Below are 27,633 nucleotides of genomic sequence, written 5' to 3' on the forward strand. Positions count from 1 at the left end.
CTCTCCCCCATCCTCCTTGCCCCCCTTTTCTGTGTCATTTCATTTTTTATGTCTCTGCTGGAGGACAGCCTAGCTAGTCGAGAACTTGGATCTCCCCAGGTCAGTACCTTTAGTGGTTGGGGCCACTGACCTCTGATCCTTCTCCCTGGGCCCCTTCCCTCCACTCTCAGGCCTCAGAGGAGTTGCATTTCAAGCAGTGGACGGAGAAGTGTTTCCTGTTTAATTCAAATCAACAAGTCCTTATTAGGCACCTGCTGTTTACTAGCTGTGGGTTAGGCATCTACCCTCAGAGATTAATTATATCACTGCCTGCTTAAAATCCTCCAGCAATTCTTTCTTAAGCAGAGAATGAAATCTAGAATGAAAACCCTTGTCCCTGTGTGATCTGGCTCCTGCTCGCCTCTGGGACTTCCTCCCAGGCTACTCAGCTTAGCCACTCTGGCCTTGGTGGTTCATAATGCTCCAAGCTTAGTCCCACCTCAGGGCCCTTGCACCAGCTCTTTTGTCCACCGTGAATACTGTCCCCTGAAAGAGTTCCTTCCTCACCCTAAATGTCTCCTCAGAGAGGCCTTCCCTGGCCCCACAACTTAAGTAGGCAGCCAGCCGTCCTCCGGGTAACGCTTGGTGTAACGCTAACCACCATCTCTTCTTAGCCTGCTTGTCTTTGTTTTCGGGTCTCGTTCATCCCGTTAGAGCTTGATCCCTGTTAAAGCAAACACTCGGCGTCCCCAGAGGCTAGGATGGTGCAAGTGCCCTGTGGGGCTTCACAAATCCTCGCTGCATTATTGATAAATGAATAGAGAGTCACACTATGGCTGTGGGTAAGGGGGGGGCGGGGACAGGTGATGGGCTTTCCTGGGGCTCTTTTCAGCTTTGGGATAGGCTAACCACCACCTCCCCAATTGCCCTCCTGTGCCCCTTCCCCTAAATCTAGCCAGGCCCAGTTGAAATTATCAAGACAATTTCTATCTCAGTTGCCAAAATTAGCTAGATGCAGACAAAAGAAGTTTGGATTTCATTTTGGCTGCCCCTCCCCACAGTCCACATTAAACCAGAATTTGCCAGAAGGTCTTCCATCTTGCCCGGCCGCTCATGGCTCCTCTTCCCTGCACAGAGCCCATGTCAGGCCCAGGGGATTCAGCTTCTGCCTCTGCTACTGTGTGACTTTGGGCGGGTCACTGTCCCTCTCTGTATCATTTCCACATCTATGAAGTGAACTAAAGCTACATTTCACAAACCATTTAGCTTAAGATCCACCCGAAGAGACACATTTTACTTGGAGCCCTAACACACGGTTTCATGAAACAGTGCTTATGCTTACCTAATAACTCTGATGCTTTCTTTTGTGTGTGTTCCTATTTTTTTGACCCACTAAATTGCTATTATTACCCACCATTAGATCATGACCAGCAATTTAGAAAACACAAGACTAGATGCCCTCCAACACTTCCAGCTCACCAGGTCTTTGGGATTCTGCCGCTCCTTCTCAGAGTTCAGCCCTTTCAAGCTCAAGTCTCTGAGCACCACATCCCCGCCCTTGCAATCCTCAGCCTGCAGAAAGGACCAGTAAACAGCCCTGCACCTGGCCTCCATCAAGAGGATGCCGGTCCCTCCCCCCTGAATTCTCAGAGACAGAAATGAGGGTGTGGTCTCATCCTGCCAACGACGAGAGACCCTCCTGCTCCAAGACTTGTTTTTCTTTTCATAGCAGCCCCTGTTGCCCTCCAAGCTCTGGCTTCATTCCCCTCCATCCCGCCCTCCCTGGATGCCATCCGTTATAAGCCATTTGTTCCTAATTGTGGAGATCCTGCTAATGACTTCTGAATGGACGACGGGGAGAGGAGAGTTCGCCTTCATTAGCAAAACAGTTCTTGGGCTGGAGGGGGAGGGGAGGGGGAGGGGAGGGTTTGATGAGCGTGTCCTGCCAGGTGGCACTGGACAAAACTGGGAGCTGCCAGGGAAGGTGGCAGATTAATAGTAAAGACAAAAGTTGGTGTCCATTCCAGACCTACTGAGTGCCAGGCACTGTGCTAAGTACTCCACGAGCCTCCTATACTCTTCACAACAGCCCTAGGAACCAAGGGCTTCCTCTACTTCGCAGAGGAAGAAACTGAGGCTCAGAGAGGTACCTTACCCAAGGTCACACAGTATATGGTGGAGCCAGGACTTGGATCCAGATCTCTGACCGGGGTCCATGAACTGAATGGCCTCGTACTGCCTCCTTTGAAGGAAAACTGGACCTTATCCCCCAAACCACAGAGCTGGAGATGAGGTTTTGAGTCCAAGGGGTAGAGAAAGGGGATTTAAGAGGCCTGATGACTCCCAGTTTGCCATTCTGCCCCGAGCCCCCACCCCCAACCCCACCCCCATTCCCTCCCTCCTCCTAGGGTTTCCTTGATGGCTTCTCCTTGGTGTGGGATACTAAATGCCTTTTCCCACCCCAGGCTGTATTTGGGTGTCTCTGGCCCTCAGGGAAAGGACATTGAGCTCAGCTTTCTGAAGATTCCTGTCTTGGTCTTGTCTGCCTGCCTGCACCACCCTTACCTGCCCTTCACCCCTAGACAGCCGAAAGCACTCAGGCTCAGGGGAGAGCAGAGTCACAGGCTTCGAGGGACCATGCACAAGCTCCTGAAGGCCCCGCAGGGGGTCAGAGGGGTTGGGCAGTCAGAGGTGTCCACTCCATTTCCTGCCCATGGGACCTGGGGTCTCAGTTTCCTTGTCTAGAAGATGGAGACCGTGACACGGGCCCTGCCTCACTCAAGGTGGTGAAGCTTCAACAAGATGTAGCCCTATACAAACACCAGCTCTTGAACTCTGTCCACCTGGCCTGCCTCCCCTATTCAGCGTAGACCAAAGTGCATTGCACAAATGAGTCTGCTGTCTGCTGCTGGCTGGGGAGGGGGCTCACAGATGCATTTGACAACATCTGTGTTTTCAAGGGGGCTGTGACCTGGTCGGCATCATCAGAGAAAATGGGGCTAGCTCTGTCGGGGTGGGGGCCACCATCACCCATGTCTCTCAGCAGTGGGCAGGCTGGTGATGTAATCAGGCCCCAGGGCCAGCAGCTGGCGTAGATGAGGCCTGGTGTGTTGGAGTGGTGGACAGGACTCAGGTGGGGCTTCAGGAAGTCTCCGACCTACCGGATCCCTTGGGTGACCCACCCTGGAGGAGGGCAGCCTGGGCCAGAGGGACCCCCTCGCTCCCAGAGTGCTGTCCCCAGCCATGGGTCTGGATGTGTGGACAATGGTGTGGAGTGGGGAATGGAGCAGCTCTGGAGTATGCTGGGACAGGGTCATGTCCAGGCCATCCAGGGAGGGGAGCTTGGACCCCAGGTCCAGGGTCTGCCCTTCACCCTTACTCCTGGGCACCCACAGCATGATTTTTTGGTGGTACCACTCTAAATTGGGTCAGGGCTGAGCTTTAAGCAAATGACACAAAATGACCTTGAGTTGTCCACTGTCACCTCCCCGTCGCCTCTAAGCACAGGGCCTGTGCATGGTGGGCGGCCGTACATGTGAGTAAGTGAACAAATGAAGGAATGAAGGAATGAAGTGCCTGTAGGCCCCTGTGGGCTCCTCCAGCTTCTCCTGCTGCCAGCCTGGGAATAGTTTCAAGGTCTTGAAACTTGAAACTTCTGGACTTGCTGGGCCATTTCACTCCTCTGTGCAGTGCGGGTCGCTGTGCCGGGAACACACTTCAGCCGCCTGGCCCACTGGTCCACCAGAGGACCTCGCCCCTCAGGACTCCGGTCAGGGGCAGCCAGCGCCGCCACCTTCTCTGGGCTCTGCGGCCTGGTGCTCGCCTGCGCTCCGGCTCTGAGGGACCCTGGGGCAGACCGGGGAGGGTGGGGATGTGGGGGTGTGTGTGTGTGTGCATGTGCGTGTGTCTCAGCAGCCAGCACAGCCCCTGGCACACAGCAGGCGCTCAGTAACTGGAAGGAAGAAGTGAGTGGGGGCCGTCCCAGGAGGGTCTGGCCTTGGCTGGGCTCTCTGTCACTTGGCCTGCTGGGGAAGTAAGGCCCAGAGTGGGAGGAGGGCAGGCGGGTGAGTAAAGGATCCGTCACAGATTAAGACTATAAGGCCCGTCATTTGTTCCTGTAAATCTTGTAATTTCGTGCTCCAGGGGACCACAAAGTAAGAGAGTCTGAGGGGAGTGAATCCAGCTCCCCGGGCCCCTCCCCCCAACTTCCCCTGGAAACCCCACCCCTGGGTCACCTGGGCTGGCCAGCTTCTCCAAGCCTTTCTCTTCCCCCCAGTTCTCCCCCTGACCTCTGGCCCCCTACCTCTTTACCCCACACCTCCAGCTTTGGAGGACAAGGAGCATATGTCCAACTCATTAGACCCGGAGGGGGTCACTCAAGCACCTAGAGGCAGGGGCTCCTTCCTGATGACCACATGGCCACCTCCCTTCCTTCCCTCACTGCCTCTCCCCCTTGCCATAGCTTCTCAGAGCCTTTTGACACAGAGGTCAGATTTCTACTTTCTGAAGTGAATCTTGGAGAAGAAACCCCAGGCCACTTGTTCAGGGCAAGAAAGAGGGGCTGGGGAAGGCCTAGGATCTGGGGGGCTGGTGAGGGGCACGCTCATGTGAGCTCCAGGTCTTCTGGGGGCCACATGCCCGCAGATACACCAGGGAGTATTTGGAGACCACGCTAAGGGAAGCTAGATGCAAGGCTGGGGGCGGCTCAGCTATTCAATAACAGTGAAGAATGGGCTTCGAAGGGCATGTGTACATGCAGTGGGCACTCGTGAGTACTTGCAGGGTGGTGACCATATGAGTGCATCCGTGTTGCACTGCACACGGTTTTGCCTTGTTGGTGCTTGTGCTGAGGTCAGAGAACAGAAGTCCACGTGAGGACAAACACGAGTGTGTGTGTGTGTGTGTGTGTGTGTGTGTGTGTGTGTGTGTGGACAGAGGTGAGGGAGCCGCAATGAGCACGCTTCATTACACAGGTACACTGGGCAGGAGGCCGTGTTGGCCACCGGCTGGCTGAGCCCATGGAGAGAACCCACATTCCCAAGAAGGGAAGGGAATGGACACTTCTCGATGCCACCTTGGTGCCAAGCTTGGGTCCTTTCGTCCCCCTGGTGTTTCAGAGATGGATAGTGTTCCGGGTTTGCAGAAGAGACTGAAGCACAGGGAGAGCATAACGTGCCCAAGGTCATACTGCTGGTCAGCAGCACAACTGGGATTCAAACCCAGGCCCATCTGATGCCAGAGCACCCTGCCAGAGGCCTGGACACAACTGCCTGGGGTGCCAAAGGAGATCTTGGCGGAACATGGGGGAACACAGGTTTTGTGCTCCTGGAATGTGGATTCAGTTCAGGTCCCCACATCCCCTGCCTCTGAACCCCACACTGACCCAGAGTGGGGCAATGGAGGGCTTGGCCGTCCTTACAGAGAACTTCCTGGGCCTCCCTCCCTGACCCCCCACTCTCCCACCAGACCTCTCACTGCTCACCTTACAGGCTCACGGATGGGCTGGAGCTGCTCCCCCTACAAACTCCACACGCCTCCCACTGCTACGACCCTGCTGACTCCCAGTCCAGTCCAAGCCACTGGGGCCTCTGAGCCCAGACCACCACAGTGAGGTCGGAGTTACTCACTGGAGGTTCAGACACATCCTTGAGGACTTGACCGAATTCCCCCGTACCATGAGGCCCTGCACCCAGATCCCTAGACTCAGAAAGTCACACAGTGCTCAGACCCTGACACTCCCCCCTTATCCCCCTCAGCTGGGAGCAGTGACTCCAAGTGAATGCTACTCCCTTTGCTTCCAGACCAGCCACCCCGCTGAGGCTTCCTGGGCTCAGATCCTCTCTCTGACACCTCCTGGCTGTGTGATCCTGGGCAGGTTACTTTACTTCCTGGAGACTGTTTCCTCAGCTGTAGAATGAAACTGATAACCCCTACCTCACAGCCTCACAGGAAGGAGTCGATGAGATCTTGTGTGTAAAGGGCTTGACGCATAGTAGATGCTCAGCAAGTAGTACCTAGTATTAGTACCTGGAGTCCCATCTGCTGTACTTTCCCCTGGGATCCTTTTGTGGCCACTGCCCCTTCCATTTGCTGCCCCCATTAAGTCCCAACAAAACCTCTCAGGTCCCAGAGTGAGGCCCCTGTAGGCTCTTATCCCCACACCCTGGCAGCTCCTCTCAGGGACTCCTACATTTAGGCGTACTGCCAAGTCCAAGTGGACCCTGTGACCCTCTCACTCACCCCTGAGACCTTCCACCTTAGCCTGGCCTCCTCCGCCTTACTGCCCCCAGACTCTCCCTAAAACCTGGATGCTGCACTGTCCCCTAATGGCCCCCTGCCTCCTCCGGGCTGTTCAGGCCATTGTTGGAGCAGGTAGGCCCTGCGCTGACAGCTGACCGGGCCCCTCTCTTGCAGGCTCTCCAGGTGGCCAGGCAGTTCCTGCTGCAGCAGGCCTCTGGCCTGAGCTCCCCAGGCAACAATGACAGCAAGCAGTCGGCCTCTGCCGTGCAGGTGAGGAGGGGGCAGGGGAGGCCGGGTGGGGAGCGTGGTCTTGGCCCCGGGGACGGGCCCGCTGGAGGATGGCTCTGGCCAGTCCCCAGTGCCACAAAGTAGGCAGCTTTCCAGAAGCAAATGCAGTCAGTGCAGGGGTGCAGTGAAGAAACTTCACTTTCTCGTCTCCACCTGATCGCCCAAGCCTTCCTGTGCTCAGTCTCTTTGTGTGTGTGGCTCAGAGTTTGTGTCTGCGTTCAGCTCTCGCCCTCTCTGGGTACCTCCCGCTTGCTTCCCTTCCCTGGCTCTGCCCTCTGGGTCCCCGTCCCTTCTCAGGTTTCTGTTTCTCCATCCCAGTGGGTCACTTGGTCTGTCCCTCTCTCCTGGGCTCGCTCTTAGATGCTGAGGTCACCACATGCCCCCTCCCCACCTCTCACCCACCAACTCTCTCTGTCTCCCCCAGTTTCCTGTCTCTTGGTGTCTCTCTGTCTCTTTTGTTTTCCTTTGCACAATCTGCCCTTCTTTCCCCCTTTCCCTTCCCCCAGCTTGCCGGCCCATCTGGCTGGCTGGGGGGAGGGGAGATCTGTGGGAGGTGGGGGGGTGGGGAAGCCGGGCCTTCTGTTTACCTTTTGTGTCACAAAGAACTTGGGAGAATTGCGGTCTGAGTCGGGTGGGTCACGATCCGGGCAGCCAGCTCCCCTCCCCCTGAGCCATGCAGCCCTCCTTCCTCGCTCCCCCACCCCTCCCCACAGCAGCAGGGGAGGCTTGGAATTGGGGAGAGGATTAAGCAGGGCTTTGAAAGGAAGTTTATCTAGGGGAGGAAGGGTGAGCCCGATCCTGAGCGAGAAGCTCTGGAGTTTGTGGGGGTGGGGTGCTGAAGGAAGGAGGGAAGTGAAGAGGACACCAGGGATGAGGTGCTGGGTGCTCCGAGAAGGACCCAGGACTAGGCTTTGTCCTGGGGTGGGGCGGGGGAGTGGCAGATTCCAGACTCTGAGGAGTATCTGAGTCTTGTGTCAAACAAGCTTAATGTTTGGAAAATGGTTTGAAGAAGTTCAAGGTGACTGACGGATGTGGGGCCCGAGCAGTGGACCTCTTTTAGAAGTCTTGAACCTATTGAGACAGCCCTCAAGGAGGAGGAGTTGGACCAAAATGGGTAGTGGTCTGGGTGGAGAGGTGAGAACCCAGTCCAGAAGGTTAATAATTGGAAGAAGAGAAAGTTCTCATGCTGGAAAGGTGTAGAAGGTTCTCGTGCCCATGTGGTGTCAGGACTGGGCCTCTTGGAATTAGGGATCCCCCCACGCCCCCATCTCCCCTGGGTCTGAAATGGCCCTTAGGCTACTGCTCTGAGTCATCCTCACCCTGGGCCCGGCCTCACACCCCCTTCTAAGAGCAGGGAGCAGCATTCCTGTTCCCCCAGCAAGAGAGGGCCTGCTGACCCAAGGCAGGAGGGCAGGAGCTTGATGGTAGTAGGAGGGACTCAGGTCAGGCATCAAGAAGGACTTTACAGCTGGCTATGAGGGGTAGGAAATCTGAAATAATTGAGAAGGGGAGGGAGGCTATGGAATCTTCCTCAGGAGAGTCCCTCACCCAAAATGAGATCAGCCCTGGATGGCTTAGAGTAAGAGGCAGAGGTTTTGGTTAGAGAGACAGAGCAAATGATCCTTTTCTCAGGCCTCCTCTCTCCTTGCTTCCTCCTCGAATCATTGACTGATTCATCCATTCATCAAATACTTGCTCAGTACTAATGAAACTAACAGCATTTACAGAGTGCTTACCATGGGGCAGACGTTAAGTGCTTTACAAGTGTCATTTGTCTCCCTTTATCCTCACAATCTTGTGGGGTCTAGCGATGCTATTATTACCCTCATCTTGCAGATGAGGAGACCTTGGCCCAGATAGGTTAGGTCACTTGTCCAGAGACACACAGCTAATAAGGGACAGAGCCAGGATTTGACCCCAAACAACTAGCTCCAGAATTTAGACTTGAATGCCTACACTGTGCACAGCAGTGACACCAGTAGTCCCCAGGTGCAGAGCCCCGGCCGGATGATGCTCCGGGTTCAGGGAGATGGGGTTCATGGGGCCGTGTCTGAACTTCCCCAGGAGCCTGGTGCTCCAACTGTTGACCCTCTTCCTCTTCCAACCATGGATACCTTCCTTGCCTCTTATCCCCATCTTTGGTTCACAGTCTCTAAGGAGGTGGAGCTTCTGTCCCTGAGTGGGGCCCAGGGCCTACAAATTGCTTCTCTGTGAATAAAGTGGTTAATGAAGAAAGATAGATGGCCACTTAATTCTGGTGGCCCCCACATGACACTGCTCTGCTCCCCAATGCAAGGCAGGATTGACTGCCTCGCCTCCCAACTGTGTTCACCACCCCTCTCCTGGAGCCAGCTTCAGAAGTTTCTAGAACCATGTTAGTCTCCAGCTCCAGCCGGGAGATGGCCTAGTTTGTGCCCAGGCCTGTGCCCCAGGCAGGGAGAGGTCAGTTACCGAAGGCAGCAAAGGTAGCTGGGAGTTTTAGGGGGCGGAAGGGACGGTGGCTAGGGCCAGGGCCCTTAGCTCTGCCCAGCTTCCATAGCATCTTCTCAGCGCCCCTGAGGCTGACCCTTCCAGAATTTCTGGAAGTTCGTCTTGGTGCCCCCTCACTTCTTTCTTGCTGCAGCCCCAGCCCAGAACTAGTCTGAGGACTTCCTTCTGGTCTTCTACAAGGGAGTTTAACCTAAACCAAGCTCTAGCCTGTCTCCCCACTTGAGCCAGGACCCTAAAGCCCACTTCAGAGTTTGAGTCTGGGTCCTTGATTCTGGCACCAAATTGCATCCGTGCGGTGCTCAGCCTCCCCACCCTCAGCCCCCGGACAAGCTTCCTCTCTGTAAGCTGCCACCCAGCCCAGAACACTGTACTCATGGTGGGTGGAGGACCCAGGGGCCTGGGCAGGGTCCCTGAGGGAGGGCCTGGAGGCAGCTGTGGGCATTCAGCCCATGGCTCACACTGCCTTTAGTAAGCATTTAGCTGCCTTGGCCACTCTCCAGACAGTGACTCACAGGCCTTGCTGAGCTGACAAGCTGACAGTGTCTATCCTGGCACATCCTAGAGGGGTCAGCGGGGACACCGGGGGAGCTCCAACTCAGTTCTCAGAACCCTAAGGGGCATGGGGGGATGGGGTCAGCCAGCTCAGGAGCCCAGCATGCGGCAGCCACCTCCCTGACCTTTCTTGACCCCCTGGGCCCTGGTGGACAAGTACACACAAGGTAATCCGTCTGTATCTCTGCAGCCGCCTCTCCGGCCAGCTGTTCGGCCAATTGGCAGGAATGGCGGGGGCCAGGGAGGCCTTCCAAGGTCATCTCTTCCATTCCCCCGTATCCAAGTAGGAAAGCCCCAAGGAAGGAAATGCCACATCCTTTTTTGCATGCCACTCACTGTGACTCACAGCCCTATGGCTGGAAAGATCCCCGGGTGTCTGGTCTGTCTCCCTGCCTGGGCCGTGTCCATCTCTAGTTCAGTCCTCCCAGGATGAGAAGGACAGGCCCTGGGCGCTGGTCCTCAGGGACCCCGGCTGGCCATGCGGTGCCTTCTTGGGTTGGAGAAGTCATGGAGACAGGAGAGGGAAAGGAGGAGAAAAGAAAAGAGGAAAACCCAGAATGTTTTACAAAGAAGTTTTCTCTACACTTGCATAGAATTTAATGGTCTACAAATCACTTTCATTTACCCCTATTCCCACTGTCCCTTTGGGGACAGACCAGGTTATTTAAGTTCTCTAGGTCTCAGTTTTCTCATCTGTAAAACAATAACCACGATTAGACCCACCCCCATTTGCTCTGAAATTTAGCCAAGTGCCTAAAGGCATGTAATTAGCAATTAGTGGTCTGGGTGGAAAAGGTGAGGCAGGCTGATTTCAAAGAATAGTCCCTGTCGAACCTAGGTCACCTGACTCAGAAATCCAGGACTCTGAGCTCTGTGCCACCATGATGGGCACCCCCACAGGAGGAGGAGGACAGAAAGGACGGCTGAGCCTTGCCTCCCAGTCTCAGGGGCACCCAGCAAGGGAAACAGGCTGGCTCCGCAAGGGGTGTGGGTCTGTGCCACTGTCTGCCCCCTCACCCAGGCCCCTCCGAGAGTGAGGACCAGAAGACCCCTACGGCCTGGCTTTCCTGAGTCTCTTCCAGATACAGTTGTAAAAAGGGAGCTTGGCCTTTGGATCTCCAGCCTCCTCGACCCCTCCGCTCCCTGGATAATTCAGTTTCCACCCACGCTTCCTAACCTTCCTCAAGATCTGCTCTGAGGTAGGGAAGGCAGTGTAGACAGGGAAACCACCAGGAGCCATGGAGTTCACAGACCCAGGCTTGAATCCCAACCCTGCCACTTAAGGTTCCTCATTAGGGGCCCCTGGGAGCCTTCATTCACACAGAGCGTTCACTGCTAAAGAGCTAGGGCATGCCCCTCCCAGGGCTGTTGGCACAGAGCTGGCTGGGATAAAGGAGAAAAGCCCAGGGCTGGGGCTCAGCCACGAGTTATCGGGGTGGGGCGTAAGAAGAATTGGGGGCACTGGGACTTCCCCCGATGTCCCTGGGTCCGCTACACTTCCCCAGCTGCTCTTCTGCCAGGGGATTCCCTAACTGGTGGCTTGAGGCTGAGTCCTGCCCCTGGCAGGGATCTGGAAGGGCACCAGCTCCTCCTCCCCTGCCCAAGAACCCATGAGGCTAGGGAGAGGTGACAGGGGCCACAAGTCCCCTGAGGATATAACCTGTCACATCCTGCCCAGGACAAGTCCCTGCAGGATACTCCTCCCTGACTAGGCTGCCTGAACCCCTCCCTCCCCACCCCTGGGCTGACAGAGGGGCCTCTGATCTGCTGGGGAAGGTATTTCAGCTCAGCGGAGCAAACACTCAGTGAGTGCCTGCTGTGTGGGAAGGGGGGGCGGGGGGCACTTCTAGGGCTTGGCAGTGGGAGGGGAGATGAGACAAGCCAGGCTCCGAGCCCCATCAGGGCACCTGTCCTGCCAAAACAGCGGGACAAGACCGTGTTGCAACTGGGGCCTCCCTGGCTATGAGCGCCCAAAGCCCGGGGATTTCGGGGAGGTGGGACAGAAAAAAGAATGATGTTCTTGCTTTTCCAGGAACCTTTTGCTGGTAGCTAGGTTCTCTGAGCCTCCTCCAGAGGCCTAAGCCAGGGCAGGGGATAGAGAGCTGCTCCACTCTGAGAATCCTGCATGTTCCTGCCAGAAGGCATCATCTCTCTCGTAGTTCAGTGCCTGGTTTAGGCTTTGAGGAAACCGACACCCCAGAGACAGCAAGTGACTTCCCTGGAGGGCTCACAGCAAATTCGGTCCAGAGCTCGGAGTAGCAGCCTGCCGCCTGACTCCCTGCCTGGTGTTCTTTTCCAGCCCGCTTTGGCTTGACTAAACCTATATACACCCAGGCGGGCACTCGCTGGGTCAGCTCTGGCCTCTGTGTGTGCCCTCCAGACAGCTGTGCCGCAGTATGTGACGTGTATGGGATCAGAGCCAAAGCCCAGGTCCTCATGCCATGTGGGCCGCAGACTGCCCTCCGGCCAGGCCCGCCTCAGAGATAGGGCTCTCGGAACGGACCAAGCAAGAGCTGGGGATGGCTAGGTGTGGCCCGTCCCCATCGCTGGGGGAGAAAGCCTGCGAGGCGTGGATATGGGTTCTACCGACTGGTGTCACTGGGGTCTGTTCTTGGTGCTCTGGAGAAAGTGCCTCCTGCCGTAACAGCCCACCCTCATGGGCACCTGCTGTGTACCCGGCTCTGTTCTCAGTATCCATTCATTAAGCCTCACGAGAGCCCTAAGAAGTGGGTGCTGCGCTACTTCCCTTCAGAGACAAGGACATGGAGAACAGGGCGGTAAATCACTTGTCCAAAGACACACAGCTCGTAGGTGGCAGAGCTAGAATTTGAACCCATGCCGTCTCCCTCCGGTCCACACTGCCATGCTGTGGGTGGGAGCGCGGGGAGCAGGCTAATGGGGCCCAATCCCACAGGTGCCCGTGTCGGTGGCCATGATGTCGCCGCAGATGCTTACCCCCCAACAGATGCAGCAGATCCTGTCGCCCCCACAGCTGCAGGCCTTGCTCCAGCAGCAACAGGCGCTCATGCTGCAGCAGGTGAGTCTGGCCCCAGGGCAGCTGGAAGGTCGGAGAGGGGAGGGTGGGACAGGGGAGGCCCTGGCCTCCCATCTCCCACCTTGTTTACTGCCAACATCCCTGCTGGCCAAAGCCCGGGCAGAAACCTGAGAGACGGGCAGATACCTGAGGGGCAGAAACCTGAGAGACGGCTCGGGCTGGACTGATCTGCATTCCTCCAGGGCAGCTGGGGAAAGGTCAGGGGTCAGGCCTCTTCCACAGCAGCACCCCCATGCTCCCCCTCTTGCCGGCCCCACCTCTGTATCCAGAACCCCAGGGAAGGGCAAAGCACTGGAACCTCCTGGCACCTCATCGTGATGTATTCAGGAGACCCAAAGAGAGGCAGGAGAGGGCTCAGAGCTGTGGGGTGAAGCCCCCTCTCCCTTCTCCACTCCTTCCCCATCCAGGCCCTACTGGGGACCCTCAGAGCAGACTGAGGAGAGCAGGCATCTCCCCGCAGGGTATCTCTTTCACCACCCCAGTGAGACTTCCCTACTTCTGCCTCCAGGAGCCCCATAACGACAGGGCTTGGGTTGTTCTGGGGTCCGCAGTCACCGGCACACGGTAACCCACTCCCCCTCCTCGCCCCTCTCCACCTCCCACCCAGCTGCAGGAATACTATAAGAAGCAGCAAGAGCAGCTCCACTTACAGCTCCTCACCCAACAGCAGGCTGGGAAGCAGCAACCCAAAGAGGTAAGGGGCTTGGACAGGCCTGATGTGCCCCCTCAAAGGACCGCTGCCCCAGTCCTCTCCTGGCCAGAGGCTGGGCGTCCCACAGTGGCCAGGAGAGAATTGCCTTGTGGGAATAGAAGACAGATCAGGAAGTGCTGGGAGGGAATCATGGGGTAGGGGGGGAATGGGACCGGGGGGGGGGGGGGGGGGCGCAGCACACAGTTCTCTGTGCCCTCATCCCCACTCTGTCCTTCTCTCCTTGCCTCGTGTTGTCGGATTAATGAGAACGGGCATCTGGTGGCCCTTGCTCATGACCAGCTGCCTTGTCTGGCCCTTTCCTGCCCACTTGCCTGACTTAGCACCTCAGCGCCCTTCCCCCGCCCCCGCTGTTTGCTAGTCCCTCAGCAAACCATTTGCACTGCTCCCCCCAACCCTGCCCCAACCTCTGCCACTTCTTGTAATATCCTGCCCTTCCCCTCCAGAGAACTCCCCAGCCTACATCCCCGGCCTCACCTGGGCCACAGTGCCTCCTGAGCTTCCATACCAGGGCCCTGGGCTCCCCCTCCATGTCCCAGACACGTGCCTCCCTTCTGCTGGCCAAACCACAGCCAAGTCCTGAGTTGCCTCTTCCCAGAAGACTGCCCTGCTGACGCCCAGTCATTTCCCAACGCCCTCAGCCTCCCCCTCAAGGTCTTGTCATTGTTGCATTCCCTGCATTATCTCTAGGCTGGCTTTATTGAATAGCCAGCCCCCCACCCCCCACCCCCAGGGCAGGCAGGCAGCCAGCAACGTCCCTGCCTCCCGAGCACCCAGGACAGGCTTGGCTCCTGGGGCTCAGAAAAGACTTGCTGACGGGCTGACTTGTCAGTGCCTGTGTGAAGAACTGAATGGTGTGGGAAGGGGGGAGACAGGGAGAGAGCAGAGCTCCAGACCTACAGCGAGCAAGTGAGCAAGTGTGCGCCTGAACAGGAGAGCTGTGACTCTCCCCCGGGCCTGGGTCCCGCTGACCAGCTGATGCTGATCTTTTAAGGTCCCGTCAGACTCTTTGATTCCCTGTATCTAAGAAGCAGGAGAGGAGAGGAGCTGGAGGGGGTAGGCCCCCTCCTCAGCGCAGAAGGGGGGCACCCAGGCATGTGGGAAGGGTGCCCGCCAGGCGGGAGTGGCCCCCGGAGTCTGACAGGCTCATCGATCATTGTGATGAGAGCCCCCCTCCTTTCCAGGCGAGCACAGCTGCGGTGCGGGGAGCTGAGGCAGCGGAAGGAGGGGGGCGGGAGCAGGAGGGCGTCGTGCTGAGCGTCTGGGTCCGCTGTGTGTGTTTGCGCGCGGGCGCGGGCGTGCGTGCGCGCGGACGCGTGCGTGCGTGCGTGCGTGTGTTTACTGCGAGGAGGCATGCAGCCCTATGGAAGCTGGGCCGGGAGCAGAGAGGCTGCAGCCGGGGACACCACCACGACAGCTCCGGGGGCTGACAGGCCCTGGGAGGGGGTGGCTGCAGGGTGGGGGCCAGAGGGCGTGCCCGAGGCTGATGGCACCCCTCTCTGCCCGCCCCCTCGGGCCCCCCACCAGGCACTGGGGAACAAGCAGCTGGCCTTCCAGCAGCAGCTCCTGCAAATGCAACAGTTGCAGCAGCAGCACCTGCTCAACCTGCAGAGACAGGGGCTGGTCAGCCTGCAGCCCAGCCAAGCCTCAGGGCCCCTCCAGACCCTCCCGCAAGGTGAGTGCACCCCCCACCCCCCCCCCCCCCCAGCCCAGACCCGGCCTGCAGCCCCCCCCCCCCCCCGCGGCCAGCTGGGAGGCCCCGTGGGTTCCTGAGGCCCTGCAAGCCTCCTGCCTCTCTCTCCCGCAGCAGCCGTGTGCCCGACGGACCTGCCCCAGCTGTGGAAGGGCGAGGGTGCCCCCGGGCAGCCCGCCGAGGACAGCGTCAAGCAGGAGGGGCTGGACCTCACCGGCTCAGCCACCACCGCTACCTCGTTTGCCGCCCCCCCCAAAGTCTCACCCCCCCTCTCCCACCACACCCTGCCCAACGGACAGCCCACTGTGCTCACACCTCGGAGAGACAGGTGCGAAGCCTAGGCGGGGAGAGGGCACTGCAGACCTGCCCAGGGGCACCCCGGGACCCCGAGGGATGGCACCCGTGGTGAGGGATGGCGGGGGGGGGGGGGGAGGCGGAGCTCGGGAACCCGGAAGTTTACCCCTCTCCCAGGGCACACAGAATTGTTTTCAGCCTCTGGGAAACCCATATTAGGGACAGAAACATCACCAGCAGGGGAACCAAGCCGAACGGGCCCCAGGGCTGTTGGGGTCTTCACGGTCCCTGACCACTGCCTCCCTCTTGCTCTCCTAGCTCCTCCCACGAGGAGACGCCAGGCTCCCACCCCCTCTACGGACACGGAGAGTGTAAGTGGCCAGGCTGTGAGACCCTGTGTGAAGACCTGGGCCAGTTTATCAAGTAAGTGTTGCCCCCACTCTCCATTTCCCCTCCCCAGCAGCCTTTCCACAGGGCCCCTCACCTCCGCAGCCGGCCACCTAGCTTGCCTCTGTTTGGTCCTTCAGCCACCAGCTGTCCTGCTGTCCTCACCCCTGGGGCGCCTAGCCTAGCTCCTTCCCTGGCCCCACCAGCTCCCCGATCCCCCCCCATCTATATTTGCAGGGACCTGCAGGCTTCATAAACTCCGTCCCCAGGCTGTTAGAGCCCCTCAGGGTAGGGGTGTGAGGAGCAGGAGAGGACACCCCCGCTGCCCTCCCCGGCTTCCCCCAGACTCAGCCCGGGAGACTGATGGCCGAGTGACAGGCCGTAGGCTGGTGGACAGGCAGGGCGGGAGGCGGCCAGCTGCCACAGCCGTGCCAGGCTCTGTCACTGACTGATTAACTCCGCTGTCTCCCAGACCCTTGCAGCATCAGGGTCAAACAAATTGTTTTCACGCTTCGTCAGAGGTTTACTTAATTAGTTCATTTGCAATTAGATCTCTCTGTAGCTGGGATTTTAGCAAAGACATCAAAGGAGGCTGATGAGAAGGCAGCTTCCTTCGTTGCCCCATTGCCCCGGTTTTTTTGTTTTGTTTTGTTTTTTCCCCCCACCTCTTTCCCTTTGTATCTCTTGGTCTGTCTGCTTTCCAGGCTGTGGGCGGGATGGGAGGGTGGTGGCTGCAGACAAAGTAGGGCCAACTCTCTTCTCTGCCCCCTCCTGCCCCGAAGACACCTCAACACAGAGCACGCCCTGGATGACCGGAGCACAGCCCAGTGCCGGGTACAGATGCAGGTGGTACAGCAGCTGGAGATCCAGGTGCGGCTCTGAGGGTGCTCGGGAGGGATGTGGGGAACGCCAGGCCCTGCCCCACCCTCAGCACTGACTTTCCAGGAGGGGTTGAGAGGGTCTTGAGGATGGGCCATCTTATGCTTTCTTGCTCCTAAGTCCCAAGGTTGTGAGGTGATTGCAGTTAGATTCTCAGGAGCAAACCAAGGCTGGGGTGTATCTGCTGGGAGGTCCAGAAGAGCAGCATCCATATAAAAACCATAAAAATACCAACAGCTAACGTACGGAGCACTTACTTGGTGCTGACTTAAATACTTTACCTATAGAATTCCAGGAGTCCTAAACAACGGTATATGGCAGGTACTATTCTCATCCCCACTTTACAGATACGGAAAACTGAGGCCCAGAGAGGCGAAGTGACTTGCTTCTGCTCACTCACCCTAGTGGGCGGCAGAGCCAGGATCAGAACCTCGGCTGTCTGGCTCCCGAGTCTACACCCTGTAGCACGTAGTACTCAGGATAGTCCGGCATTTCCCTCTGGCACCTAGCAGAGCGCCCTGCCATGAGAGGGTAGTTGTGAAAGACCTATTGAATTTATGAATGGGGGTGAATGAATCATTCATCCATTCCTGTGTTTCCATTCATTGCACGAGGACCCTCTCACACACAAGTGCCACTGAACTTGGGTGTTGTTCAGCCACAGCCTCTGCCTTCGATGGGGAGAAAAAGCATGTGTTGTTAGCAAGGGGGCCCCTGACCTGTAGCTCAGCAAGCTGAGCTCGAGCCTGGGACGCACGGTCTGGAGGAGAAGTGGGGAGGGCTTCACGGAGCCGGCAACCCCAGGCCCTGGCCTTAAGGGTAGGAGGGGGCAGAGCAGAGCTGAGGCCTTCTAGGAGCAGGGGACAGAGGAAGCCAGATGCTGATGTGTGGAGGAGAGGGGTGGTGGGAAGAGGGGTTTTCTTGGGTGTCTGGTGGGGGAGAGGTGGGATGTGGAGGAGGAAGAGGACTGGACCCCTCGGGGGCTTAGCCCCTGCCCACATCCCGCCTCTCCACAGCTCGCCAAGGAGAGTGAGAGGCTGCAGGCCATGATGGCCCACCTGCACATGCGGCCCTCCGAGCCCAAGCCCTTCAGCCAGCCAGTGAGTGACTCTCCCCTCCCTGCGGCCCTCCCAGAACCCCTGGGACTCCCACCCTTGGCGCTGGTCTCAGCACCCTCCCCGTTGCTCACAGCTGAACCCGGTACCCGGCTCCTCATTCTCCAAGGTGACCGTCTCTGCAGCAGACTCATTCCCAGATGGTCTCGTGCACCCCCCCACCTCGGCCGCTGCCCCTGTCACCCCCCTACGGCCCCCTGGCCTCAGCTCTGCCTCCCTGCACAGCGGGGGCCCCGCCCGCCGGAGGAGCAGTGACAAGTTCTGCTCCCCCATCTCCTCAGGTAAGGACTGCCAGGAGGGTCATCCCCTCCCCCCAAGCTGGACCCCCCGGTCCGGCCACCTCATCCTCTGCCTCTCTCCCACAGAGCTGGCCCAGAATCATGAGTTCTACAAAAACGCCGACGTCAGGCCCCCCTTCACCTACGCCTCCCTCATCCGCCAGGTGGGCATGGAAGGTAGACAGAGGGGGTGGGAAGGGCACCCAGGCTGCACCCCCACCTCAGTGTCCCAGCCTCCATGAGGGTCCTGGGGCCGGAAGAGAGACTTCCCCTCCCACACCTGTCCTCTCCCATGGGCACAAGGGCTTTCCTTCCCGGCTGGACGGCCTCTGGCCCAGGCTCCGTCTGAGTCCGTGCGCTGCTTGTGCGGGCGTCCCTCTGAGGGCACACACGCTGGTTTTGCTGACCCACTGTGTCATTCATTCTCTCATTCCCATGTACGAATGCTCCTGGGAGACTATTTTCTGATAGACTTACGGTCACTCTCAGTTGGCTGCCACCTACCCGCCTGCCCCTCCTTTCCTCCCTCCCCGCCAACCCTCTCTCTCTCTCTCTCTCTCTCTCTCTCACACACACACACACACACACACACACACACAAACTCTCCTCTGTTCCCTCCCTCACGTCCTTAATGCTCACTAATATTCATATGAACAGGCATTTGCACAGATGTCCTCTTGCTCTGACCTCCCAGGTAGGCACACACATCCTCATACATATCCCTATATATGCACACATACCCCACCTCATGCTTAGGGCACCCTTTGCCAAAATCAGGATAAATTGCAAACAGCCCCCACCCCATGGATATCTCTCTCCCAAGAATACTGCTTCATTTTCCTTCCAGGGCGGGGGCCCTTGACGCCAGTTCCCCTCCAGAAGGAGTTCATGTGCTCCTTGCACAAATACATAGCCCTTGAGGCTCGTGTTTCCTTCAGCCTCTGGCTGGGCCATAAGCAGCCTGCCCCATGCAGGGAATCGACGACACCCACCAGTCCTCCTGTCCACAAGCCTCTGTAGTGGGCATCCTCTGTTCTCAGGGCTGAGAGTCGGGGGCCAGGCAGAAGGGAGAGAGCACAGGCCTGTGACCCTTCAAGGCCCAGACTGAGGGTCCCTCTGATTCTTTCTGGCCCACAGGCCATTCTGGAAACCCCTGACAGGCAGCTGACCCTGAATGAGATCTATAACTGGTTCACCAGGATGTTCGCCTATTTCCGGAGAAACACTGCCACCTGGAAGGTGAGGCATGCTCCTTCCTCCTTGCCAAGGGCCCCAGTCACCCTCAGACATCTCCACATCTCCTTGAGACCAAGGCTGCGTCACATTTAGTCCCCTCAGAGGGGCAGTTCTGCAGAAATGGCCCCAGTAGGGCCTGGGCCGCACCATGGGCCCCTCCACTCTCATCATGGGCTATGGAATGTTCTCTAACTGCCCCTTAATAGCCCCTTCTTTCCAGCCTTGTGCTGCCTTCTTTCTGGCAAGAAATGCTCCCCTTCCCTGGAGTGCTCCCCTATAGGCCCCATGAAGTAGGGCCTCCAGAAGTCCGTAATGCCTGAGCCTGTTAGGGAGGCCTGGGTTACATTCTCAAGAGACCCTAAGGGTCTGGGTAAAGGTGCATGCTCTGTAGCCGGGGGGTGGGGTGGGCAGTGTGCAGGCGCGGACACGTGGACTGAGCACTGGGACATAACCACAGGCCTGCCACCCTCTCCCCAGCTCTGCCATGGCGGCAGGAAGATAATTGTCTCCATCCAATTAGTCGTTTCAACACCTTCAGCCATAGACTTTTCTCAGGGGACCAGAGGCAAGGAAGGGAGGGACCCTAAAAAAATGGGACACAGAGATGTGGACTGGGGCACTCAGCCATTTGTTTTCCCATAGCCAAGATGGAAGGGGAGGGGTGTGTGTGTGTGTGTATGTGTGTGTGTGTCTGTCTGTCTGTCTGTCTGTCTGTCTGATGGGTGAGAATCTTAGTGTCTGTGCAGCAGAGTGGAAAGGGATATCTAAATTGGGAGGGGGTGGAGGGAAGGAGAAGGGAGTGTTGGCGCCCTGCGGGGAAGGTTAGACACGGGGGAAGGAGTCCTTAGCTCAGAACCTTAATTGGATCCCTGGCTCATGAGTCCCCCTGCTGGGCAGCTCAGAGACTGCAGCAAAACAAGCTCCCCCACCTCCTGGCCAGCTTTCAACAAGTGTCACTGAGGCCCCCTCCCCACCAGTGCCGGGCTGGGTGGGGTCTACACAGGGCCCAGTCTCCTCTGCACTGAAACGTGCTAACCGCAGCAGGAGAGACTGCTCCACGACCTTCCCTATCCCCGCCCTGGGGAGAGAGGCTTCGAGGCTGGGGCAGCTACTCTGATTGGCTGTGAGTGATGTCATTTCCTGCCAGCCTGGTCCTGCCCTCTCCCTGAGCCAGCAGGGCCTTGCTGGGGCGCTGGGTCCAGTCTCCAACCTTCCGGGCCAGTTTGGGTACCAGGTTTTAGAAAGTGAGACAGTCCTCTACAAACATAAAGGATCATTAAAGCTGTTATCTAATGTTTATGTTCATAACGCAGGTTAATTCTCTACCTGTAGGGGTGAGATTAGAGAGCCTTGTTTCCAAGACAGCTTCCTCCTCGGGGGCAGAGTGTCCCTCACCCACCTACCCTCCTTTCCTGTTCCCTCCTTTCTCGAGATCAGGAGGAGCTGGTTTGGGTGACTTCCTTAAACCCCTCAAGGACCGTCCTGAAAGCCCCTCCCGTTTAGCTGAGCCCCTTTGGCCTTCCATGCCACCTTCGGTGGTCGCCCGGCCAGGGTCATCCCAGTGGTGTATCTCTCACCCCCGGGTCTTCACCTCCACGTCCCCTCACCTCGTGTGGGTCCCGGTGCGACACTAGCTGAATGAGCAGGTGACCACCCTAGTGAGCAGCATTCTCCTGCTGTTTCTGCGACTTCCTCCCTGTGGCACAGCAGAATCTGTCTCAGCTTGAGGTCCACTTCGACCGTCAGGATTTTTGCAGCCAAGCTTCCTTCATGTTTCTTGGGAAATATACCCTATCTACACCCAACTGTTCGCCTTCCACCATCCACCCATTTATCTACCCCTTGAGGTCCCTCTTCTCCTCAACTCCTCCTCCTCTTTCCATCCTCCCTCTTTCACCCTCTCTGGCCCACAGCCTGAGATGCTGTCCACTTCGGACCAGGGCAGAAGGGCTCAGGAGCCAGCATGGGCCAGGCCAGCTGCCGTTCATCCGGGGACAGAGCTGCCATCTGCCAAGCTGATGGTCCTCACCAGCCCTCCCTCTGTGTCCATCCCCTCCCAGGGCCCATGTTGTGGGCCCGTCCTTTTGTTTACGCAGCCCCCGCCAGACCCCTTAAATTGCCGTTAATGTTTCAGCGTAACGAATTAGTCTCTCATCACGAATCAGGCTTCGAAATGAGGGAAAAAAGCCCCGGTGAGGCCATCCTCGGAAATTGGGGTCATTCTCATTTGCAAAGCGGAGGATCGGAGCCCCGTAATGCGGGCAAATTTATTCCAAGGCAGGAGCCCCGGCGTGATTAGGCCCTTTGTAATTATCGCTCCAAGAGATTCCACTCCAGCCGCCCGCCTCCCTCGTGGATTAGCAAGCGAGTCGGAAAAATACACAGGATTTAATTAGAGGCAAATTAAAATTGGTAATGAAATCGGGCCAGTTGCAAGTGGCAAGAGTTGGAAGGGAGAGAGGAGGAGGGGATCTCCAGGGGCACGGGCTGCCCGCCCTGCCGGCTTTCTTCCCCGTTTAGAAATGTAAAGAGGAGACAAGGATGGGGACGAGGCGGGGGAGGCTGAGGGAGGACAGGTAACAGGGACAGGGACAGCTGATGGGGAGGGGCGTGAAGCTGAGAGAGGAGAGTACAGAGACAGGACTGAGGGACATGGAGGGAGTGGGTGGACTCGGGCCCTCATCGAGGCCCCCCGGGGGGGATGGAGCCAAGCCCTCCCTCCTTACCCAACTGTCCTACAATTCAGATGGCCTCAATTCCTGAAGTCACCCTGCCAGGAGGAGGTGGGAGCGACAAGGTGACTTTCCCTCTTTTCTCTCCTCTTCCTGCCTCACAGCTACTAAACCCGTGCTCTTCTTTCTCCCAGTTTATTTCAACAAGTATATATGAGAGGCCTGCTCTATACCTCATGCTCTTAAGCTGTCTCTTCTCGAAGCCATGGCTCCCACACTCCTAGAGGCTGAAGAATGTTGCAGCGAGGGTTCCTGATTTACTTCCAAAACTTGTAAAGGCGAATGCACCTGAGATAACAGGTCCCAGGCTCGCTGATGGGCCAGGGCCCAAGTGTGGGCTCATGGCAACCAGGGGCCCCAAGTGACAGCTACCTGTGTCTGATCAGTGCTGCCGGGAAAACAAATGATTCCTACCTGGATAGTGTTCAGTTGGTAGACAGTTTTCCAAAACACGGCAGGGAGAAGGGGAGCGGATCATAAAACGGGTTGTCGGCAACGAAGACCCTGGTGGTCCCTGGGTCCAGGGCAGGAGATAGGCAGGGGGACTCCTCCCTGTGGCAGCCTGCGTGGCCTTGGGCCTGGGGAGGTGCGACGCAGTGGGACTGACTGTGGGACAGGGACTTTGCTGTGTGAGCTTGCCAGAGCGGGGAAGGGGCCGAGCAGGCTGCCTCTGAGCATTCGCCCTGTCACTGCACCCCCCAGAACGCCGTGCGGCACAACCTCAGCCTGCACAAGTGCTTCGTGCGCGTGGAGAACGTCAAGGGCGCCGTGTGGACTGTGGACGAACGCGAGTATCAGAAGCGGAGGCCACCAAAGATGACAGGGTATGTGGGCCCCGCCCTGAGCAGAGGCACCCACCATTTGTCTCCAGGACACCCCTGTGTACCCAGTCCTTCCCACTTTGGGGTGAGGTGGGGAGAAGAGGGATGGAGGAACCCAGGGGAGCCCAGAATCTGGAAGTGATAGGTGATCAGACAGAGGACATTTATGTCTTCTTCTGTCCCTATTTCTGACTGAGGGAAGGAGCCTGAGGGCCTGGGACCAGAGAGAGACGGAGACCCAAAGTAGCCGTGGTCGGAGCTGGGACATGGGCAGACGGCAGCTAGAAGACGTGGGTTCCAGTGCACCTTTGCTGCTCCCTGGCTGTGTGACCTTGGGCCAGTTCCTTAACCTCTCATAGATGCTCTGTAAATAGAAGATGGGGGATTAATCCTTACGGAAGAGGGACAGCCTTGAGCCATTGCTTTACCCGACCCAACTCCTGAACACCTTCCCATGCAGAAAAGCCTTTGGTGTGGAGCGCACATGGGGACCAGCTGAGCCCATGGCTGTTAGATGTCCCAGAATTCAGGATGGCAAGATAGTGTGGGTGTTACAGATGCGGGACTATCAGGGCTCTAGCTTGGACCTGCCGAACCCTGGAAACAGCAGAGAAAACCCGCTGGGGTGGCATGATGTGAAGACAGGTGTGGGGAGGGATCCCTGTTCCCCCTGCTGCAGAGCCCCGGAGAGCCTCAGCACGGGAGCTGTGAAGGGGCCGTGCCCTGTCAGTGTGAGGGTTGAGTAAGACTCAGCAGACAGTGTTCACCCTGCCCTGGCCTCCTAGGATCGGGAATGGAGCAGTCCCTGGCACAGAGCAGGGCCTAGTAAGGGTCAGGGCGCAAAGGAGGAGTAAGTGAATGACGGAACCAGACAGTGCCTTCTCTGTCTTCCAGGAGCCCCACCCTGGTGAAGAACATGATCTCGGGCCTCAGTTATGGAGCACTTAATGCCAGCTACCAGGTGCGTGCACCCTGACCGGAGCCCTCTTCGTCTTGGCCCCTTGCGTCCCTGCCCCCACACACTGACCTTCCCCCACTTTCCCCTGCCAAGGGCCCATCTGTCAGAGGAGGGGCAGGAGGGTGAAGACCACTCTGGGTGGCCCATACCCCAGCCCTCTGCCCCAGCCCAGCTCCGGGCTCGGCCCCCACCTCTGACTTCCAAGGCTGGGTTCAGGCGGGGCAGAGAGCAAGGAGGGAGGCTGGCATAACCAATGGGGTCCCGTTCCCTCTTGTCAGTCTGGGGGTCCTCTGCCTCCTGGGAAGGGATAGGTCAGGTCCAGGCTCCCAGGAAGGCTGGGAGGTGGCAGCAGGTCAGGGTCATGATCTGGCCTTGGAGGGCTGTGCTGTTGGCAAGGCCGTCTGCACAGAGACCCCCCCCCCCCAAGGGCTGGCTGGGGGCGGGGCAGGGATGCCCTGGACGTCAGCTCACGGGGCCAACCCTCCAGGCTGCGCTGGCCGAGAGCAGCTTCCCCCTCCTCAGCAGCCCTGGCGTGCTGAACCCTGGCTCCGCCGGCAGCCTCCTGCCCCTCAGCCACGACGAAGTGGGTGCCCCCGTGGAGCCACTCCCCAGCAATGGCAGCAGCAGCCCCCCTCGCCTCTCCCCGCCCCAGTACAGGTGAGCACGCGGCATGGAACCCCCCCCAGTGCCCCCCCCATGCCCCTGCAGGTGGGATCCCCCTCTTACCACCCCCCCAACAGACACACACACCTGTCTTCCCAGGACAAGTGACCTCTCTCTCTCCCCTCTCCCTTCTTATTCTCCTCCCTCTTCCCCCTTTTTATTCCCCTCTTTGCCGCAGCTTTCCTTCCTTTTCCTCTTCTCCTTCCTCCTCTCCCACTGTTGTCTCCTCCCCTACCAGAGTCAACCTCTCCCCTTCCCAACCTCCCCCTTCGTCAGAGGAGAGCTCCTGGGGAGAGCAGACCCAAGACGTCAGGCCCCAGGGGGTCAGGGATGATGCGGTCCTGGGGAGGCGAGATGGGAATAGCCCCCACTGCGCCCCCAAATTCTGGATGTTTGGGGGGGCCAGGGAAGGCCCCTGGGGTGCCCACACGATCGCTCCTGTCACAGCCACCAGGTGCAGGTGAAAGAGGAGCCGGCCGAGGCGGAGGAAGACAGGCGGCCGGGCCCTCCCCTGGGCCCCCCCAACCCCAGCACCGCGGGGCCTCCAGAAGACAGGGACCTGGAGGAGGAGCTGCCGGGAGAGGAACTGTCCTAAGGGCCTCTAGGGGCAGGCTGGGCAGGGGTGAGACCCCTCCCTCCGGAACCCAGGCCCCACCTACCCCCACTCCTCAGCCCCGCCCAAACCTCAAGGCACTTCCAGGACTCAGATGGGGGGGCTGGGCCAGCAACTCCCAATGTGACCTGACTGACAGACGCTCGGGGGCGGGGACGGCCCCGCCCCCGAGGGGACACAGAACCCCTGGTCTGGGACCGGCAGAGGACACGGAGGGCCCAGACCCTTCCTCAGACCCTCCCCTACATCTGAATACCGCCAACCCCCCAACCACCAGCAGCAGCAGGGCCCTCCTCCCCCACCAGCTCTCCCCTACAGGGCCCCTCAGCGCCATGGAGACCCGCAGGCGGGGCTAAGCCACCCCTCTCAAACCCAGGGCCCCTCGCACCTGGCTCTGGCAGTGTGTTCTGGCCAGAGGCCCCCACTTTCCTAATTTGTGCTCCCTTCCACCTTCTTTTCCGTACTGTGAAGAAATCTCCCCGCTGCCCCCAACTCCCGCCCCTGCCCCGGCCTAGGGCAGCGGAGCTGAAGTTTCAGACCATCCCCAGAAGAAACCAGCCCCCTCAGCTGCGTCCACTCAAAGGCCACAGCTGGGGCGGGACAAGTTGTGGCCCTGTTGGGGGTTCGGTGGGAGCCAGGCTGCCCGGCTCCAGCCCCTGCCCTCAACCTGAGACAGAACCCAGGCTGAACCGGGCCTCTACCCGCTTCACTGGGTGCTCCTCAGCTGCCCCCCACAACCGGGAGCAGAGCAAGAGGCCCAGCGCCGGCCTCCTCACAGAGGTCCGTGCCAGGTGGACTAACGGAGGGGGGTGCCGCTGGAGGGAGCCACGCTGCCCTTGAAGCTGGAGCTGGGGTCAGAGGCGCGGCCAGGGCCACCAGGAAGCATCCTGCCTCTGTCACAGGAAAGGCCAGGCTGAAACCAGGTTTGAGGGGCAGGTGGTTGCCGTGACCCCGACAGGTCACCCCCAGCCTACAGGTCCCCCATTGTAGTCCTCCCTCAGCACCCCTCCCTGACCCCTCTCCACCACCACCCCCCCACCCCAGTTAAACCGATGACCAAAGACCTTTCTTATGCCGGAAGCAAAAACCAAAACTTTTTGTTGGCTTTTTCCTTTGTCGCCTCCTGCACCCCCTGCTCCTCCTTGCTCCCTGACCCTGGCCCCAGGCTGGAAGCCCTCCCTCCACTTAAGTTATTGTTTCAAACCAAAGTTTACAGTGTCTGTTGGTGGCCCAGACCCTCTCTCCACCCTTCCTCCACCCACCCTGAGGACCCTGGGACTCAGTAGAGGCGGGGGGCCCTGTTCACCCCCACTCTGCTCTTGGCCAGCCTGGAGGAAGGAAAAAGGGCAGACGGAAGGAGGCGCACTGCCCTCAGCACCCCAAGGGGTTCTCCTCTTGGGCAGTGGGCCTCGAGCCCTAGTCCCAACCCTGGGCTGCTTCCTGGGGGTTCTCCAGACCCCTCGCTAGGACCAAGTCCCCCATCATGCTGGGAGTGTGGATTCCAGCAAAGGAGCTGGAAAAAAAAAAAAGTCCACAGACCCCCTATGGGGGACCCCAACTTAGGCCAAGGACTGGGTGTGTTGGATGCTCATGATACCCCAGGCCAGGCCCCTTTGCTGAGAAGACTCCTTGGACTATTACCCAAGAATTCCCCCCCACACACACACCCCTTCACAAGCCACCCCTCCTGAGAGGCAGGGGGCCCTCCGCCCCCTCCCCTATGTACTCCCCACCTGTGTTCTGTTTGACCAGCACAGAAATATTAAACGTCCTCTATTCACCGGGCCCTGCGTGTGTCACCAAGGTGAGGGGGGAAGGACACGAAAGTGGCAAGATTGCTCTGGGGAGCTGAAGGCAGCAGGCCCCTGCAGACAGTGGGGGCTCCGTGGGGGCGCTTTCTGGGAGTGCGTGAGTGGGCCAGGAGCAGACCCCCCCCCCCCACCTCTTCCAGTGTCACCCACGTTCTCTGGTATTTTCTCTCAAACCAGGTCTCTGGGTCATTCTGCCTTCTCCCCGAAGTCACAATTCCTTCTTGCCAGTCCCCACCCCTTCCTGCAAGGGTGTGTTCAGCAGGGAGATTTCCTTCAGGGCTGGAGAGGGTTCCTTCTGCGGGGCCACCACCCCTGAAGACGTGTGTCTGCCTGCAGGCCCAGGTGCCCTTCTGGGCCCATCGCGCTGTCTTCAGCGGGGGCTGCGTGGATGGGGGCGTGTGTATGCGCCTGCGTGTGGGGATGGGGCTGTCAGTGGGTGCGCGCCTGCCGCCCAGTGTGGGGTCGGTGTTGTACTGCTGGGCTCAGGGTCAGAAAGTGGTTACCCTAAGGCGCGGGTAGGGGCACCCTGGACAGTTAGGGGCGAGAAGGAAGGGAGGAAGCCTAAGCTGTTAAACCAAAGGTGGGTCCTGCCACCTCCCTCAGCCTTGCATCCCCAGGCAATTCCGGGCCCCGCCCCAACAGGGGAGCCCCGCCCACCTCAGTGTCCAGAGGCCATCAGCCACCAGCGTCACCTGCCAGTTCCCTTCTTCCAGCACCTCGAGCACCTTCCAAACACTTCCTCCTCAAGGGCACGGCCCCCAGACCTCTATCTTGGGGCAGGGGCCCCCAGAAAGAACGTGTGTCCTTGGGGGGAAGCAAGGAGGTAGAGGGGTGGGTGTG

At 58.7% G+C, this 27,633-nt stretch overlaps 1 protein-coding gene across 4 annotated transcripts in view; it reads left to right on the forward strand.

Moving 5' to 3' along the window:
- FOXP4 (forkhead box P4) overlaps window positions 1-26,820 on the forward strand; it is a 49,743-nt gene extending 22,923 nt beyond the window's left edge. The window contains exons 3-17 of one of the 4 annotated variants that reach the window (XM_034990712.1): window positions 6,394-6,489; window positions 12,464-12,586; window positions 13,212-13,298; window positions 14,841-14,988; window positions 15,121-15,334; window positions 15,619-15,723; window positions 16,470-16,557; window positions 17,583-17,666; window positions 17,758-17,962; window positions 18,047-18,123; window positions 19,097-19,198; window positions 22,630-22,751; window positions 23,643-23,709; window positions 24,194-24,363; window positions 24,817-26,820. In XM_034990712.1, the coding sequence (XP_034846603.1) occupies window positions 6,394-6,489; window positions 12,464-12,586; window positions 13,212-13,298; window positions 14,841-14,988; window positions 15,121-15,334; window positions 15,619-15,723; window positions 16,470-16,557; window positions 17,583-17,666; window positions 17,758-17,962; window positions 18,047-18,123; window positions 19,097-19,198; window positions 22,630-22,751; window positions 23,643-23,709; window positions 24,194-24,363; window positions 24,817-24,964 (1,836 nt within the window). In that variant the 3' untranslated portion in view covers window positions 24,965-26,820. The remainder of the gene's footprint in view (window positions 1-6,393; window positions 6,490-12,463; window positions 12,587-13,211; window positions 13,299-14,840; window positions 14,989-15,120; window positions 15,335-15,618; window positions 15,724-16,469; window positions 16,558-17,582; window positions 17,667-17,757; window positions 17,963-18,046; window positions 18,124-19,096; window positions 19,199-22,629; window positions 22,752-23,642; window positions 23,710-24,193; window positions 24,364-24,816) is intronic. The other 3 variants (XM_034990715.1, XM_034990714.1, XM_034990716.1) reach the window with 3 other exon arrangements.
- The last annotated feature ends 813 nt before the right edge of the window (window positions 26,821-27,633 follow it).

This window comes from Mirounga leonina, unplaced genomic scaffold (genome assembly GCF_011800145.1).
Source record: "Mirounga leonina isolate KUSES-001 unplaced genomic scaffold, KU_Mleo_1.0 Mir_53, whole genome shotgun sequence".
Classification (NCBI taxonomy): Eukaryota; Metazoa; Chordata; class Mammalia; order Carnivora; family Phocidae; genus Mirounga; species Mirounga leonina.